The sequence below is a fragment of the Pinus tabuliformis genome, chromosome 5_1 (assembly GCF_031772625.1).
Source record: "Pinus tabuliformis cultivar Carrire ecotype Pingquan chromosome 5_1, CPIR1, whole genome shotgun sequence".
Taxonomy (NCBI): Eukaryota; Viridiplantae; Streptophyta; class Pinopsida; order Pinales; family Pinaceae; genus Pinus; species Pinus tabuliformis.
The window spans coordinates 191,940,021-191,955,739 of NC_142305.1; the positions used below are offsets into that span (position 1 = coordinate 191,940,021).

The window sequence follows — 15,719 nt, forward strand, 5'->3', positions numbered from 1 at the left end:
TTGTTTTTTATTAAAGGCGTGGTGAAAATGATTTTTATTAAAGTTTTTAAAAAAAAAAATCGAAAACATTTTTTTCAAGTTTTTTTAATAAAAATATAAAATTTGAGATTTTTTATAAAAAGAGAAATTTTTAAAGAAAGATGGCTTTCTCAAATTTCTATCCCCAGTTCCCATCATTTACGGGGAATGATTATGATGTGTGGGCCATTAAGATGATGATCACATTGTAGGCACATGATGTTTGAGATTATGTCCAATTTTGGTTTTCAGAACCTAAGAATGAAGCATAAGAGTGAGCTCTCACTAACAAGCAGTGTTCTAGAAGATTATGATCACGCCTTCAACAAAGGAAGCATGGGATAATTTGGCGACAAGCTATAAAGGTATGGCCAAAGTCAATATTGTTAAGTTGTAGAATACAAGGAGAGATTTTGAAAGTCTACAGATGAAGGAGACAAAGAACATTGATTCTTTCATGAATTGGGTCATGACTCTCGTAAATAAGTTAAAAATTTATTGTGAGGAAATTAAATTTTAAACAGAGGTTGAGAAGGTCCTTGGATCTTTGTCTACAAAATTTGATGTTATGGTAGAAGCCATAGAATAAGCCAAGGATTTGACATCATTGGCAGTTGACAAGTTGATGGGATCACTTCTATCACATGAGGCAAGGATAGACAAAAATAAGGATTCCACTTTAGAGACCTCTTTCAAAAGTCAGGTTTCTATTTCAAGAGACAGAGGTCGAGGAAGAAGTAGATCGAAAGGGAGAGGAGGAGGCAGAAGATATGGTGGTCAAAGAGATGACTGAGAAGAGAATGAACATGAAAGTGGAAGCAATTACAAAAACTTCAGCAATAATCAAAGATTTGACAAATCAAAGGTGAGATATTATTATTACAATAAATTTGGTCACTATGCTCGTGATTGCAGGAAGAAGATAGATGATCAAGTGAACCAGAGACCTAATGTCACTACAAAGAGTACTAACTCCATGTTCCTAGCTTTCCATACCATGCATGAACCTTTTGATAGTGTGTGGCCATTAGACAATGGTTGCAGTAACCACATTACAGGCAACAAGAATTTGGTTGCAAATTTGGATTAATATGTGAAAAGAGAGGTAAAGTTGGGGACTGATAATACTATGGATATAGATGGAAAAGGAGTGGTCAACATTCTGACCAAGTAGGGAGAGTCGAAGACAATCTCAAAGGTATATTATGTTCCTAGTATCAAACATAATTTGATAAGTGTTGGTAAATTGACACATAAAGGATACAAAGTTATCTTTCAAGGTCAAAAATGTGTTATGTATGACAAGCCCCCAAGAAAGAAGCTGATAGCGAAGGTGCATATGACGAGGAACATATTCTTTCCTCTAATTATGAATTATAGTGATGAGGTCAATTCTTTTACAGTTGCATGTTCTGATGTTTATTGGTTATGGCACTTTCGGTTTGGACACTTGCACTTTTTTGGCTTAAGATTGTTGCAATAGAAACAGATGGTTAGAGGATTACCTCCCACGAAAGAACCTGCTAGTACTTGTGAGTGTTGCATCTTGGGAAAGCAACATTATTAAAATTCTCCAAAGGGCATTGCATATCGAGCAAAGAAACCTCCTGAGCTAGTGCATACAGACTTGTGTGGACCTATGAGGACATAATCGATTGGTGGAAGTTGTTACTTCCTCACTTTAATTGATGATTATAGCATAAAGACTTGGGTTTACTTCTTGAAGAAGAAGTCTAAATCTTTTTCAAGTTTCAAGGAATTCAAAGCCTTAGCAAAGAACCAAAGTGATCAGCAAATCAAGGTATCGAGGTCAGATTGTGGTAGAGAATATGATTCAAAGGCATTACATGATTACTGCAAACAACATGGAATCAGAAGACAATTACAACCAGGTACACACCACAACAGAATGGTGTAGCAGAGAGAAAGAATAGGACAATTATGAACATGGTAAGAAGCATGTTGAAAGGAAGAAACTTGTCTAATGAGGATTGGGAAAAAACATTTGCATGTGCTATTTATGTGATCAAGATCTCCTACAAAGAGTGTGATGAACAGAGTACCAGAACAAGAATGGTCAGGTATGTCTTGTAGCGTATCTCATCTTAGAGTATTTGGATGTGTAGCTTATGCACATGTGCCTAAGGAGTAAAGAGGAAAATTGGATGATAAAAGTGAAAAATGCATATTTACTCGTTATAGTGAGAAATCAAAAGCTTACAAACTATATAACTCTGTCACCAAGAAGACCATAATTAATAGAGATGTTGTGTTCAAAGAATAAGAGTCATGGAATGGTAGTGTAGACAAAACAGTTGATGCACAAGTGCCACTAATGGAAAAAGATGATGTAGCAAAAAAGGAGAAACAAGAATCACGGGTGAAGACACCAAACAGAGACACACCAACAAGGACTCCAAGATTTTTTGAGCAGCATGGATCTTTAATCAGATCAACATATTGAGGTTCTCCTAACAATTAATCAGGTGATGAATCAAGAAATAGTAAGATAAATATGAGAAGTCTGAAATATATTTATGATGATTTGGATATTTGTTCAAATTTTTCATTGTTGTCATTCCAACCTTCTTCGTTTGAAGAAGCACCCAGAGATGAAAATTGGGTGCAAGCCATGGATGAAAAAATTGAAGCTATTGAAAAGAATGATATATGGCGTTTGATTGATTTACCAAAGGAAAAAAATCCCATTGGTGTAAAGTGGGTGTACCAAACAAAGTTGAATGAGAAAGGTGAAATTGATAGATTTAAAGCAACACCTGTAGAAAAAGGATTCACGCAACAACTAGGTATAGATTTTGGAGAAACGTTTGCTCCGGTAGCCAGATTGGATACTGTTGGGCCTCAAAATAGTCCCTATTTTCACTCCATTATTCACCAATATCTTCACATTTTACCTTCATGTCACCTCCATTTCACCTCCATATCATTACATTTACCTCATTATTGGGTTATAACAATGCTTTTCCAAAGTTTATTAATTCTTAACATTTTTAAGTGAATTTATGGCTAAACTTTAGAAAATAAGATGCTTATACTTATACCTAACAATTAGAATGAGTTTTTTGACATGTGTAGGCACAAAGGAAGCTTCCAGGGCATCTTTATGTGGCCTTGAATGATCAAATTCGAATTTGATAAGATAAGCCTCATGGAGAAGATCATGGACCTCATGGAGGAAATCATGGAGGATAGGGTTATGTGTCTAGATGGTTGAGAAATGTATGGAACTAAAAGAGAGATTAGTGGATCATCATTATGGGTTTGTTATCTCATCTCATTGTATAAATAGGAGTACCTCCTCCATTCCAAAGGGAGGACTCTTGGAGAATTGTATCCAACTTATGATGGCATAGAATAAAGCTTCATTTTTCATATATTTCCATTATGTAGTTTTAGATGTAAGTTGTCTTAGTGTAGTAAATGGAATAATTTGTCACTTTTTTCTTAGGAGAATTGAGCTCACTCTAGAAGGATCAAAGGAACATGTTATTTCATATTAGATCTTATTTCATTTAATTGCTTAGATGTTTGATGTTTGAGGATTTGTTTGAGATTGATGAATGAGTTTTAAATTAGAATCTTATCAGCATATGAGAGAACAACCAAGGGTCTAAGTTAGCCTCTCTCTCCATTTGATTTGCATGATAATTAAAATTCATTCTTTTGCTTTTATGTTTCAAGTATTATATGAGGAGATAACCAAGGGTCTAAGTTAGGCTCTCTCTCCATTGATTTATATGGTAATTGAAATTCATTCTTTTGTGCTTTTATGTTTCAAGTCATTTCATTTCTCATGCTTATGAAAGAATCTTAGTTTAGTTTGGATTAGTACATGAGAGGACAATCAAGAGACTAAGTTAGTATCTCTCTCTACTTGAATCTAAACAATAATTAAGTTCATTCTCTTGTCTTCATTTCAAGTTTTTAGTTTCATGTAATTAATGATTTCTCTATGATACTATAGGGAAGGACAACCAGGACCTCCTTAGTTAGGAGCCTCTTCCCTTGCATATTATATTGAATCTTAAATAATTTCACTAGCCATAGAGTTAGTTGCCTACTCTTGCATATATATTGCTGGCACCATCACAAGCTTACGAGTTTCCCTGGTTGATAATTTAATGCAGCAATTTAAGCCCAATAAATTGCCCAGCATTTTGGCGCCGTTGTCGGGGATGGTGCTAAGGGATTAGGCATTAGAAATTTAATTTATTACTAGTATTTTTCTTTAGACAAAATAACTTGCGAGACCTGGTGACAGCAGGATCTTCACAAAGAAGTTTAAGTTTGAGTTTTCTGATAGTTTAGTGTTTAGCTAGTTTTAAATTTCGTCTTTTCAAAAACACCCCCCTGCATAAATAAAAACAAATCAAGCGATTAGTATGCGCTTCGTGCGATCAGGAAGATCAGAAAATCCATTGATTTATTCCAAATAAAAATACTCTTGCTAGAGAACTAATCTGCAATGCAACAATAAAGAATTTTGTGAATGAGAAAAAGATCATCTTCAAAACGCAACCCCTTAAAAACGTCAGTTTTGAAAGGCAGTTTGTGATCCAACCAAGGCAAATCTAGACAAACGAAGACATGGGTTGTTTTTCATAATAGAATGAATTATATAACCCAGAAATCATTTGCTTAAATTCCTAACCGTCTAAGAATAAATCGTGTTTCTTCGAGACCCTATTTTTTGTAACTGCGTGAATAAAAACGGGTTTTCTTTACATTCATTGTGATTTTCTACTTCTCCACATTACATATTTCTGCTTTCCCGTTCCAATTTTTTTTCCCATATCCAATTCCTCCCCCAAAATGTTTCAGCTACAAAATTTCGGTTTTATTGTTAATTTGCAAATAATTTGTAGCTGAAATTGTCTCTCGCTTGCAATTGATTGCATTTTCTGGCCATACTAAAACCTGCAGCAAGCAATTAGATAATAAAAAAAATGTGCAAAGCAGGGCTATTGCTGTGGGTTCTGGCATCAAGCGAAGAACATGCAATCCAGCCATAGCACAAGCCCTTTCAACATGAGTTTGCTGAAACCGGCTAAAGGAAACAGGCATTTTTAATACAACGGTGCACACAACACGGACTAGCTGAACCTCGGCCATGGCTTGTAACTCTACTAGCAAAATCGCGAGTACTTCTTCCAGAGTGGTCGACCGCCACACCTCATTTGTCAACGCTGCAATAAAGGGGCGCACACCAATATCCAAAGTTTGAACCATAAATGGCAATTTCTTGCTCTTGTGAACAACAGGATCAGTGTCCATCCTGCCAATTAGTCTTTTCACATTCAAAATTGCATTTCCTGAAAGCAATTCCTTCTCGTCGTTGGGCGTTTCTGCACTTATTCCACTCGAAGGGCTATCACCCATGAAGAGAACATAAGAGGGCATCATTTTAAGTCCTCCGGGGTTTTGTAGAAGCTCGATCTTTGAATCCTTCCACACGGCCAACATCGATTCCAATAGCCGTTTCCACGAAGGGGATAGGATGTTCAACATCATCGCTAACCGCTTCATTGTCGGAAGCTACAGTATACGCTGTCTCTGCCTCGGTCATTTTTGCACCAAAACCTTAACCCTTAATTCCGCATTAAATAGTAAAAAAACAGTCGATTTTTTTTAAGGGATGTTAATGCAAAACCACTTGAAGATCTGACGAGAAACTGGCGGCCAGAGAGAAGTGGCAGTGCTGCGAACAAAGCCAAGTGGAACTAGCATTTTTCACCGTCATCATTTGATCCGGATACAACGCTCCACCGCTGGGCTGTTGACGCACTAATGCTGGCGCAGAAGACCTACACTCATCTGGGGAAGAAAACTCCGGGTTCTCTTGCAGAAATAAACCCATTTTTGAACTGAAGCCTCGGAGCCGATCATTTCATGCTATCATGCCATGACTGGGGGCCTCTTGCGTCTATGGCAAATCCATTCTTGTACAATAATTCAATTCGTGTTTTATGTAATGCCAACACTTCAGAAGGATTCAATCCCACAAAAGATGCAACACTTCCGGAGATGAAATATGGACAAGGTACGGTACTTGCTTGATGCTCCATCTGCTCTAGAGAGGCCTCTGCTGGCATTCTTTGCGGGTGGAAACCATGGACCTGTGAGACCCATATTGTTTAAGCATTGGAAAAACGGGACTGATGATGATATGCAAGTCCATGAATATCTCCCCAGCGGCTTGTCATATCTGGATTTTTTTTTGATGAAGAAGAGCAGATACTGCCTGTGCCCAAGTGGATACGAAGTGGCCAGCCCTCGTATTGTGAGGCAATATACACTGAGGGTGTGCCCATCATAATTTCAAAAGATTATGCTCAGGAGGATGAACATTCAGATTCGCCCATAAGGGAATCGTTGACTGTCTGAGACAGGTAATTGTAAGAAAAATGTGTTATTTTAACAAGTGTTTTTCCTATCAAGGAAAAAGTGAATAATTTAGTAAAGAACCCTGACGGGCAGCGCCTAAGAAATCCCTTCACTTGTCAATATTAATGTTTTGTTTGGATTTCTTTTCCATTTTTAGTTTAAATTTGTTTTGTATTTATTGTAAAATATCATATTTATTTTTATTTATATTTGCGATTTGTTTTGTATATATTTAGTTATAGTATATTAATGAGTGATACGTTTTAATTTAAATATTTAGTTTATATTTGATTTATATTAATTATGATTGTATTAATTATATTAATATATTAATATGATTGTATTAACTATATTAATATATTAATACATTAATATAATATGATTGTATTAAGACATTAATTATATTAATATATTAATATGATTGTATTAATTATATTAATAAATTAATATATTATGATTGTATTAATATATTAATATATTATCTTTTGTTATCAAAAAAAAAAAAAAGTAAACATTGGCATGTGAAGGGTACTGGCATAAAACAAAACTATGAAAATTTCGAATCATGAGAATTACAAGAACAGGATGAAAACTTTGGGGGCACGAAAATTGAGAGAATCATGAGAACAGGAAAAAAAATAAAAAAAAACAAATATTAAAAAAAATAAAAAATAAAAATAAAAAAATTCACAAAATTCACGCCGGTTTGAAAATAAATAATGGAACTTTTGGAAGCATAATTTAAAAGAACATTTGGTGGATTTGCTGAGTAACTTGCATAGAATTGACAATTTGATATTGTTATATGCTTTTATAACGTACTAATCCGCAGGAAACAACAAATGCCAAACTTTTCGCCATGCAACAGATGCCAGCTGACACAAACAGGGAGTATTACTTTTCATGGTTATTTTAAAAACATGGATTAATATTAATATCATGATTAAGTCAATTTTAACACTTTTTCTGTCCTTAATTTGTTTTATTTGGTATGAAATTTTTGCGTAAGAATCATGAAGAAACTGGCCATTTCTTCTAGAGCACACTTATGTTTTCTTTGTACCAAGTTTTTTACAGGTTACAGGATAATCAAGTGAACATAAGGAGATTACATTGTGATGACAATTGGTCTTCCAAAGACTAAGTCATGACAGATTCTAAAGACAAATCCAACTCTACAACCACTCCTTTGCGACTCCCTTTTTGCAAAAGATTTTCAATTCCACCTATTGTCAAACCATAAAGCATGACCTTTCCATATCCATTTTTTACAGCAAGAGTTCTTATTCATACACCATGCATTTCCTTATTGTCATTTTCCATGTCATTACCATTCCCCTTCATTTCCGCAATAAAACTCTGCTTGAGTCAAAGTCCTAGAGTCTAAGTATCATTGAAAAAACACCTAGAGGCTTGCATTCCTTAATGGCAAGTACTCTTGCCAATGAACAATGGGAGTACATTAATATCCCTTGTTCGTTGGATCTTGTAGGTGACTCGACCACGAAAAATTTATTCGTACCTACAAAGATGTGTTAGGCATCCTGACTCCCATTGGAATCAATGGTGGGAGCTCTTGTGTTGGCTAGGGGCATTCATTAACGGCCACTAAGTAAACAACTTCTTGCTATGTTCGACATCGACACATTTAATCACATAGTAAGATTTGTGCCATCAAGCGTGTATCCTGTATAATGAATTATCCAAAGAAATGATGACGGTGCGAGGCCTTGACTCATACACAACATGTCGCCTCCACAAGTATGGCTGGCCTAATAGTACATCAAAAACATCCAGAGGTGTAACATCACACAATACCTCGTCTGTGAAGGGCTTGATGCTGTAGGGAGGGCGGCACTGCTGGCGAACTTTGAGATCTCGTCCTTCGTGAAGCCAACACATATTGTACGGCTGTGGGTGTGGTGTAGTTGGTAGGCCCAACCGCTTCACGACCTCTACTGAAATGAGGTTCTTTTGGCTGCCACTGTCGACAATGAATTGCAGCCACGAACCCTTCACCCACATCTGTGAGTGGAAAAGACGTTCCCCCTCCTCTGGATCTTCGGGCTCATTTTTCTGGATCTTGGCAGTAGCAACAGTGGCGCTGGGATCCGCATTAATTATCTGCTTCCCTTTGTCATTCCCCTTGTTGGGTTCTGACTCAAAGTCGGAACATGCATCTGATTCGGAAGCCTTCAACTCGGCCACCAGCAACTGCTTGGTCCGACACTCACTTGTGTTATGAGTGGGACTCTTGTGGAACTCACACCACTTTCCTGTGTCCTTCTTCGGCTTCATGGTGTTGTTCTTTTCTTGCAGCTTAGAGGGGTTGTCTTGGGTCACCCCGCCTTGGCTTTGTCCTTTGGGCTTCGGATTTGCAGATCCAAAGTCTCGCTTCTTCTGTTTGAAATTTTGCTCGATTTTGACAGTGTATCGGTATGCTGTGTCGAGTGAGGAGATGTTCAAGAACTCCATCTCTTCCTCGATGTATCTGTGTAGGCAGCCGCGGTATTTGAGTACCAGATGCAGCTCAAAATCTTTGATACCCAACTGTGTGCGAAGGGTATGAAAAATATTTGTGAACTCTGGTACATCTTGGTCTCATCCCTGCCGCAGTGTGGTCCATTTGATGTATTTGTCCTCATAGCTTTTGACAGGGTAGTACTGCTCCTTGATGGCATCCCGGAAGTCATTCCAAGTGGGTGCGGCTGAAAACAGTGAGCCTGTACTTTCATCCTTCTACTCGCAGTATGTTTCCCACCAGTCCTTGATGTGGGGGGTTGCTTTGAGAAGAGCGAAAAAATCTTTTCCTGACTTGAAAATTCGTGAACAGAAAAATACCCATCTAGCAGATTTAACCATTTATCTACGACATCTGCGTCTATTTGACCCTCGAAGATGGGGATTCGAAATTAACTTGTACCTTAAATGGTGTGGCGTTTCCAGAGTAGCTGTTGGAAGCCGATGCATCGCCTCTGGGTAGCCGCTGAAGGATCTGCGCAAAGCTATCCATCATCGCGTTCCTTTGTCGCTCGAGGGATTCTTCGAGCAAGATTCTGATAGGATCTCCTGCCCCCTCGTCTTTCTTCTCATCCGCCATGGGAGGTCATCGAGATTTGCGAGGCTGGTCCTGCAAAGGTTCGACCAATTCAAGCCCTAACTCCTTATATCCCGACCTCGTTGGGGATATGCAAAGAAAAACAGAGAAAACGTAGACTGCTCTGATACCACTGATCCAGATTTAAGTAGGAACACAATAGATTACAGAGATAACCATAAATACAGAGATGCGATAACCATAAAAACAGAGATGCAGCGGAAATAATACTTCATTTCATTAATGGAGAATACTGAAATATGCTTACAAATAGAAATAACCCAGCTAGGGCGATGGTAGCTTATCTCTGAGAAGAGATGTGTCGGCTACATGCCTCTGAACTATTTCGAACTGTATTACAATGAGGCTCGAGGGCCTATTTATTGTTGAGAAACAATGGAAAACCCTTCACATTCCAAAACCTAACCCTAGAAGATGAAACGCCAAATTGTGGGCCCCGTTTTTGGGTAAGTTGGTACATCAACTTCTCGGGGTCGTAACTTTGGCATACGATCTCTGTTTTACGCGCATGATATCCCGTTGGAAAGATCTCTATGAGGAATACAACAAAAAAGACGATTTTTTAATCTAAAAAATCGTGAAGCAAGATTTCCCAAAAAACGTCGTTTAGGGCCTCAAAACGGCTCCGGAAGTTTAGGACCGGAAAAACTGCTAAAAAGAGTAAACTGCGCTATAATTAAGGAAAATGAAAATGTTGAGAGGAACAATGGTGGGGGTCCAGGTGGACTTGGCAGGTGGCCACCAATATCCACCTGGATCACTCAACTGGTCTCAGTGGTATGAGTCCAATCTAGTACTCAATACCTGACACGTATACACAAAAGAGTTGCTTGAATCTTTCAAGCCTTCTCTGGAGTTCAGAGACTCTCGGACTCTCTCTATCTCTATTTGCTCGATGCTCCCTTTGCTTTGTAGGTCAACTCGGCTTCTCTTTTCTCTACAATTTGCTTCTCTCTCGCCTCTCGGCCTTCTGTTTCTCTCTTTCTATCTGGTTCTTTCTCGCCTATTCATGGCTTAAAGCCAATCCGCTCCCTGACTGTCCATTTCCACTTCCCAACTCCCTGGATCTCCTTCCTCTATCCGCTTATTTTCCCCTGCTCTGCATCATCATCACTATGTAACACTTCACAGGGAGGTGGCCACCTTTTTCCTTGCGAACTGAGTGTCAATTCTCTTTTAACGGTCGTTATTTCCATTGCTCCAAGATTTCTCGCGAAACTGATTCCTCTGCTAACTCATCGGTCATACCAGACCTTAAATCTCATGTGACTCGGCCTATTTCCCCGTCGAATCCGGTCATCCATCGGATCATTTCTCCACCATTGATCTGGAGCCTCCAGATCCTACGGTCTCCATTCATATCGGGCGGGTAAGTAGCATGATCTTTACCCGTTTGATGTGAGTGGTTTTCTCTCTCATCTGCAGACGCGTGTCACCCAATGTATGGCATCGGGCGAGATTCGGTCGAACCCGCTTATCGCTTGTAGTCCTTCCGATATCCTACTGGTTTTAGTGCTGGACCCGCTTTCTGACGGAATCGGAGATTTCCATACGATTTTATGCTTTCCTCATGATCGAGTGCTTGGGGGCTTTCCTTCACTGAGGGGTATGCCCTGCGATATGCGATTAGCGCGTGCTAATCGCTTATCAGAAACTGCCTCTGTTTTAGGATTTGATCTCCCGTTTGTCAATTTTGTGCTAGCATGTGGTTACCATGGGCCAACAGTCTCTGCACTTGACCATGGGTCCTCATTGCTCCGTGTTGACCACAAATTGCCATTATTTAGAGGTTATTTCTGATAAGCATGACATCTATAAGACTTTTAACTTTGGCATGAGTTTTCACAGAGTTCGAGTAACTTTAAGAGAGTTTAAGGATCCAATTCAGATCACGACCTTCCCACTGAAAAAGCTTTTAGACCACCAAAAGTTGGTTTTCAAGCATCGACTAAGTGAGGGTATAGTTGTCTCACTTGTCCAATCTCTCTCCACTTTGCACTGCTTGGCTTTGAACCCTCGAGTTCAATCTTGAGGTACTCAACATCTCCCCTACGCGTCGTCCTCACCTTCCTATCTAGAACTATGTCTTCCTGTAATTCATTAAGATATTCAGGTAACAGATCATCAATAGAAGGTAATTAACTCTGCTCTTCGAGATCTTCAATTAATGAAGGTTCAAATAGTCTCAATCTGTCTGCATTAACAACTGAGTAGATGTGCATGTAAGCTAGTAAATCAAGGCGAAAAGCATTCTCACCAATTTTCTCAAGTATCTTGAAAGATCCATACCTTATTGGCTTTAGCTTTTTACCTTCACCTTGCATTCTTCCTTTGTTGATATACAACCAGACTTGATCACCAACTTGGAAACTATGCTCCATCCAATGCTTGTCATGCCTTGCCTTGTATTTGGCTTGGCTCTTTTCCAGTTGTTCCTATACTACTTGGTGAATCTCTCGGATTTGTTTAATAAACTTGGTTTCCTTGTCCACATCACTGTATCCATCAATTTCTATGTCTTTACCAAAGACAAAATCCAAGGGAGACCTTGGTGTGAAATCAAAAAAGGTCTCAAAAGGAGATCTCTGTGTAGAAGAATGTTTAGCTCGGTTGTAAGGAGTTGCACATAACATAAATTTTCATCCCAAAGTTTGGGATGCTTGCTACAATAGCCTCTGAGCAACTGGATCACTGTCCTGTTGACCACTTCTGTTTGGCCATTTGTTTGTGGATGAAAGATTGTGCTCTTCTTTAGTTTGGTGTCCATCAGTTCCCACAGAATTGACCAAAACTTCCCAAAAAATCGGGTGTCTCAATCAGATATAATGGAAGTGGGTAATCCGAAATGAACCCATACATGCTGGAAGAACAACTTTGCAATTTGTTTAGTTGTAATATGTTTGTTACAAGGTATCAAAATACACATTTTACTGAACCTATACACAACAACATATAAATATTCATGACCTTTCCTAGATTTAGGCAGTCCTCCAACAAAGTCCATGGAAACACTTTCCCAAGGATGCGAAGGAACTGGTAGTGGAGTGTACAAGCCTAGTTTTGTATTGCTAGGCTTGCTTTTAGCACACATGGTACATCCTATTACATATCTAGAAACTGTCTCATTCATTTTTGGCCAATAACAAAATCTTTGCAGCTGTGCAGCTGTTTCACTTACACCAAAATGACCTGATATTAGAGAAGAGTGTGCTTCTCGAATTATCTTTACCCTTTAAGTTTGTGGAATGCGTAGCTTCCCAAAATGATACACGAGTCGGTCCTTAACATGGTAATCCAATTCTTGTACTCGTTTGCCTTGACTTAAAGTTGCATATACATCTTTAAAGTCTACATCTTGAGCATATTGTTCAATGTAGCTCTCATGCAATATTGAATTATGCTTAAGTATAGTAGATGCATTTATAATTGGTCTAGACAACATATCTGCAACTTTATTGTGTATGCTTTTTTTATATATGATGACAAAATGAAACTGTTGTAGAAAACCCATCCATATATAATATCTTGATTGCTGCAACTTAGTTTGGGAGTGTAGATATTGGAGTGGTTGTGATCAGTATGTATAACTATCTCTTTGCCCATTAAATAATGTTTCCACTTTTTCACTCTGTACTAATGCATACAATTCCTTATCATATGTGGGATAGTTAACTATTGCATAATTAAATGTCTCAGAATGATAACATATGGGTTTATCGTGTTGTATCAACACTGCTCCCATAGCATAGTCATTGGCATCCGCTTGAATCTCAAATGGTCTTTGAAGGTCGGGCAGTGCTAGTATTGGTGCTGTACTAATTTTTTCTTTCAAGGTGTTGAAGGCTTTCAACTATTTGCCTCCCTACTGAAACACCTTGTTCAATCCTGTTAAGGCATGTAAGGGAGCTGCAATTAAGGAAAAGTTAGAAATGAACTTTCTCCAATATTGAGTTGCTCCTAAGAAGCTTATAACTTCTGTAGCATATTTGGGTTTAGGCTAGTTTACAATGATTGTAACCTTAGAGGGATCTATCTTCAATTCACCACCCCCTTCTATATGTCCCAAATAATTCAAAGATATTTTGCCAAATTCACATTTTGAGAGTTTAACATAAAGATTTATCTTTTCAAAACATCTAAGGTCTGCTTAACATGCTTTAAATGTTCTTCCCATGTTTTGTTGAATATAAGAATGTCATCCAAATATACAATAAAAAAATCATCAAGAAAGGGTCTGAGTACATCATTCATTACTCTCATGAAAGTAGCAAGAGCATTAGTTAAGCCAAAAGGCATAACCAACCACTCATACAATCCCTGTTTTTTTTTTAATGCAGTCTTCCATGCATCTTGCTATGCAAATATGACCTAATGATATCCACTATGCAAGTCTAACTTGGAAAAATAAACAGCTTCTTTCAATTGATCTAATAGATCATGTATACGAGGAAGGGGATAATGATTTTTGGTCATTATCTTATGCACATTCTTCATGAGCCATATTTCTTTCTCACCAAGACAATTGGAGACCCACATGGTAATGTGCTAGGTCTGATGAACCCCTTCTAGAGAAACTCCTGCACCTGCTTCTTGATTTTTGCATTCTCTAAAGTGGACAACCTATACATTCTGATGTTAGACAATGGAGCATCTTGCTACAAATTAATATCATGCACTATTTCCTTTTTGGGTGGCAGACCTTTAGGTTCTTGAAACAAGATATCATATTTTGAATTTTTTTTTTTCTAAACCAGCTTGTTGTTTAGCATCACAACACTCAAATACATTGGTTTTATCAGGTTTCTTTTCCTTTACAACCATCAGTAAAAATTGTTTGCATGAATTTACAATTCGTTTCATCTATCATGAGTTTATGAGAGTATAATTATTCTTGAGCTTATGAGCCCTTACAATATATTCGATTCCATCTTTAGCGAGTAGATACTTGTTCTCAGCTCTATAGAAAATAGCTATTCTATCATATAAGTAAGGACTTCCTAAAACAATTCCACATTTATCCAAAGGAACTATGTCTAACTCAACCTCATCTACAAATGCTGACCCAAAAGAAAACTTAAGTTTACATTGTCTAGTCACTTGTAGTTGTGCTTTATCACATAACCAACCCAATGGGTATGGCTTCTTGTGAGGTGTAGTCAGTAATCCCAACTTCTTTACAATTTCTTCAGAAATTAAATTTACTTGTGAGCCACTATCAAACAAAGTATCAATCTTTTGATGCTTGGAAATAACTCGAATATGGAAAAGCTCATGTATTTTTCTTTCATTTTCTTCATTATCAGTAGATTGTGTAGAATTACTAGTAGATGCTTAAGAATTTTTACCTTTTATACCTGTGGCTGCAATTGTTGCTTCATCTCCTGAGTCTAACCCCAAATCCTTTTGAATAGCTGCAGCAATCTTCTTCTTCTTGCCCTCGAACTTATTAGGCCTCAGCTTCGGATGCAGAATCCAATAGTGTTAATCATCATGCCCATCCTTCTTATGGTGAGTGCATGAAGACTTGCCTTTTTGTGCAGTGTTTGTCTTCCTCTCTTTCCATTTTTGTTTTCTTTTATCCTTATCCTTGCTTGCAGTGGATTGGGATGATCCCCCAACTTCTGGGTTCCCATTCTTACCTCTAGCTTCTAGATGTGTAGCCTGAACAAACACCTCATCTATACTAGTGGGATTAAACATGAGGATGGTGTGCCTCATGTAGCTGTGTAGTCCACCTATGTACTTCAACAGAGTCTCAGGTGAGTCTAATGAAATTCCTAGAATCAAAGCTCCTTTCCTAAATTCTTGGGTGTAACCTTGTACACTTTGCCCTTTCAATTGGTGAAGAGTTTGCCAACTCATCATGGTTTGTTGCATGTAAGCTAGTGGATAGAACTGCTTTTTGATTGCAGAAACAAATTCATTCCAGAAAGAAAGAATCTTACCACGTTTCTTCATGTCAGCTTGTGTCCTGCCTTCCCACCATACTAAGGCAGTGCCTCCAAGTTGTAGGCTGGCCAGCTGAATCTTACTTTTGTCTGAGTCAATGCTTTGCACTCTTCAATAAACATCAATATGTATGATCCAATTATCCAGCTTCTCTGCATTCAACTCTCCATCATATATTGGTAAATAAAATTTAACATCTAATTTAATCAAAGATGTCTTATTTTACTTT

General features: G+C 38.0%; 1 protein-coding gene and 1 pseudogene across 1 annotated transcript; one reads left to right on the forward strand and one right to left on the reverse strand.

The window, feature by feature from the left end:
* Positions 1-4,860: 4,860 nt before the first annotated feature.
* On the reverse strand, positions 4,861-5,442 carry LOC149164051 (heat shock 70 kDa protein 8 pseudogene; annotated as a pseudogene).
* Positions 5,443-5,964: 522 nt separating this feature from the next.
* Positions 5,965-6,423, forward strand: LOC149164052 (putative glycosyltransferase At5g25310). The gene is made up of 2 exons (XM_089429354.1): positions 5,965-6,084; positions 6,232-6,423. The coding sequence occupies exons 1-2, from the start codon at positions 5,965-5,967 to the stop codon at positions 6,421-6,423; spliced, it is 312 nt and encodes a 103-aa protein (XP_089285480.1).
* Positions 6,424-15,719: the final 9,296 nt, after the last annotated feature.

Coding starts and splice junctions, on each gene's coding strand:
- LOC149164052 (XM_089429354.1), top strand. CDS start 5,965: ATGGCAAATCCATTCTTGTACAATAATTCAATTCGTGTTTTATGTAAT. Junction 6,085..6,231: donor TGAAATATGGACAAGGTACG/GTACTTGCTTGA, acceptor ATATCTCCCCAG/CGGCTTGTCATATCTGGATT.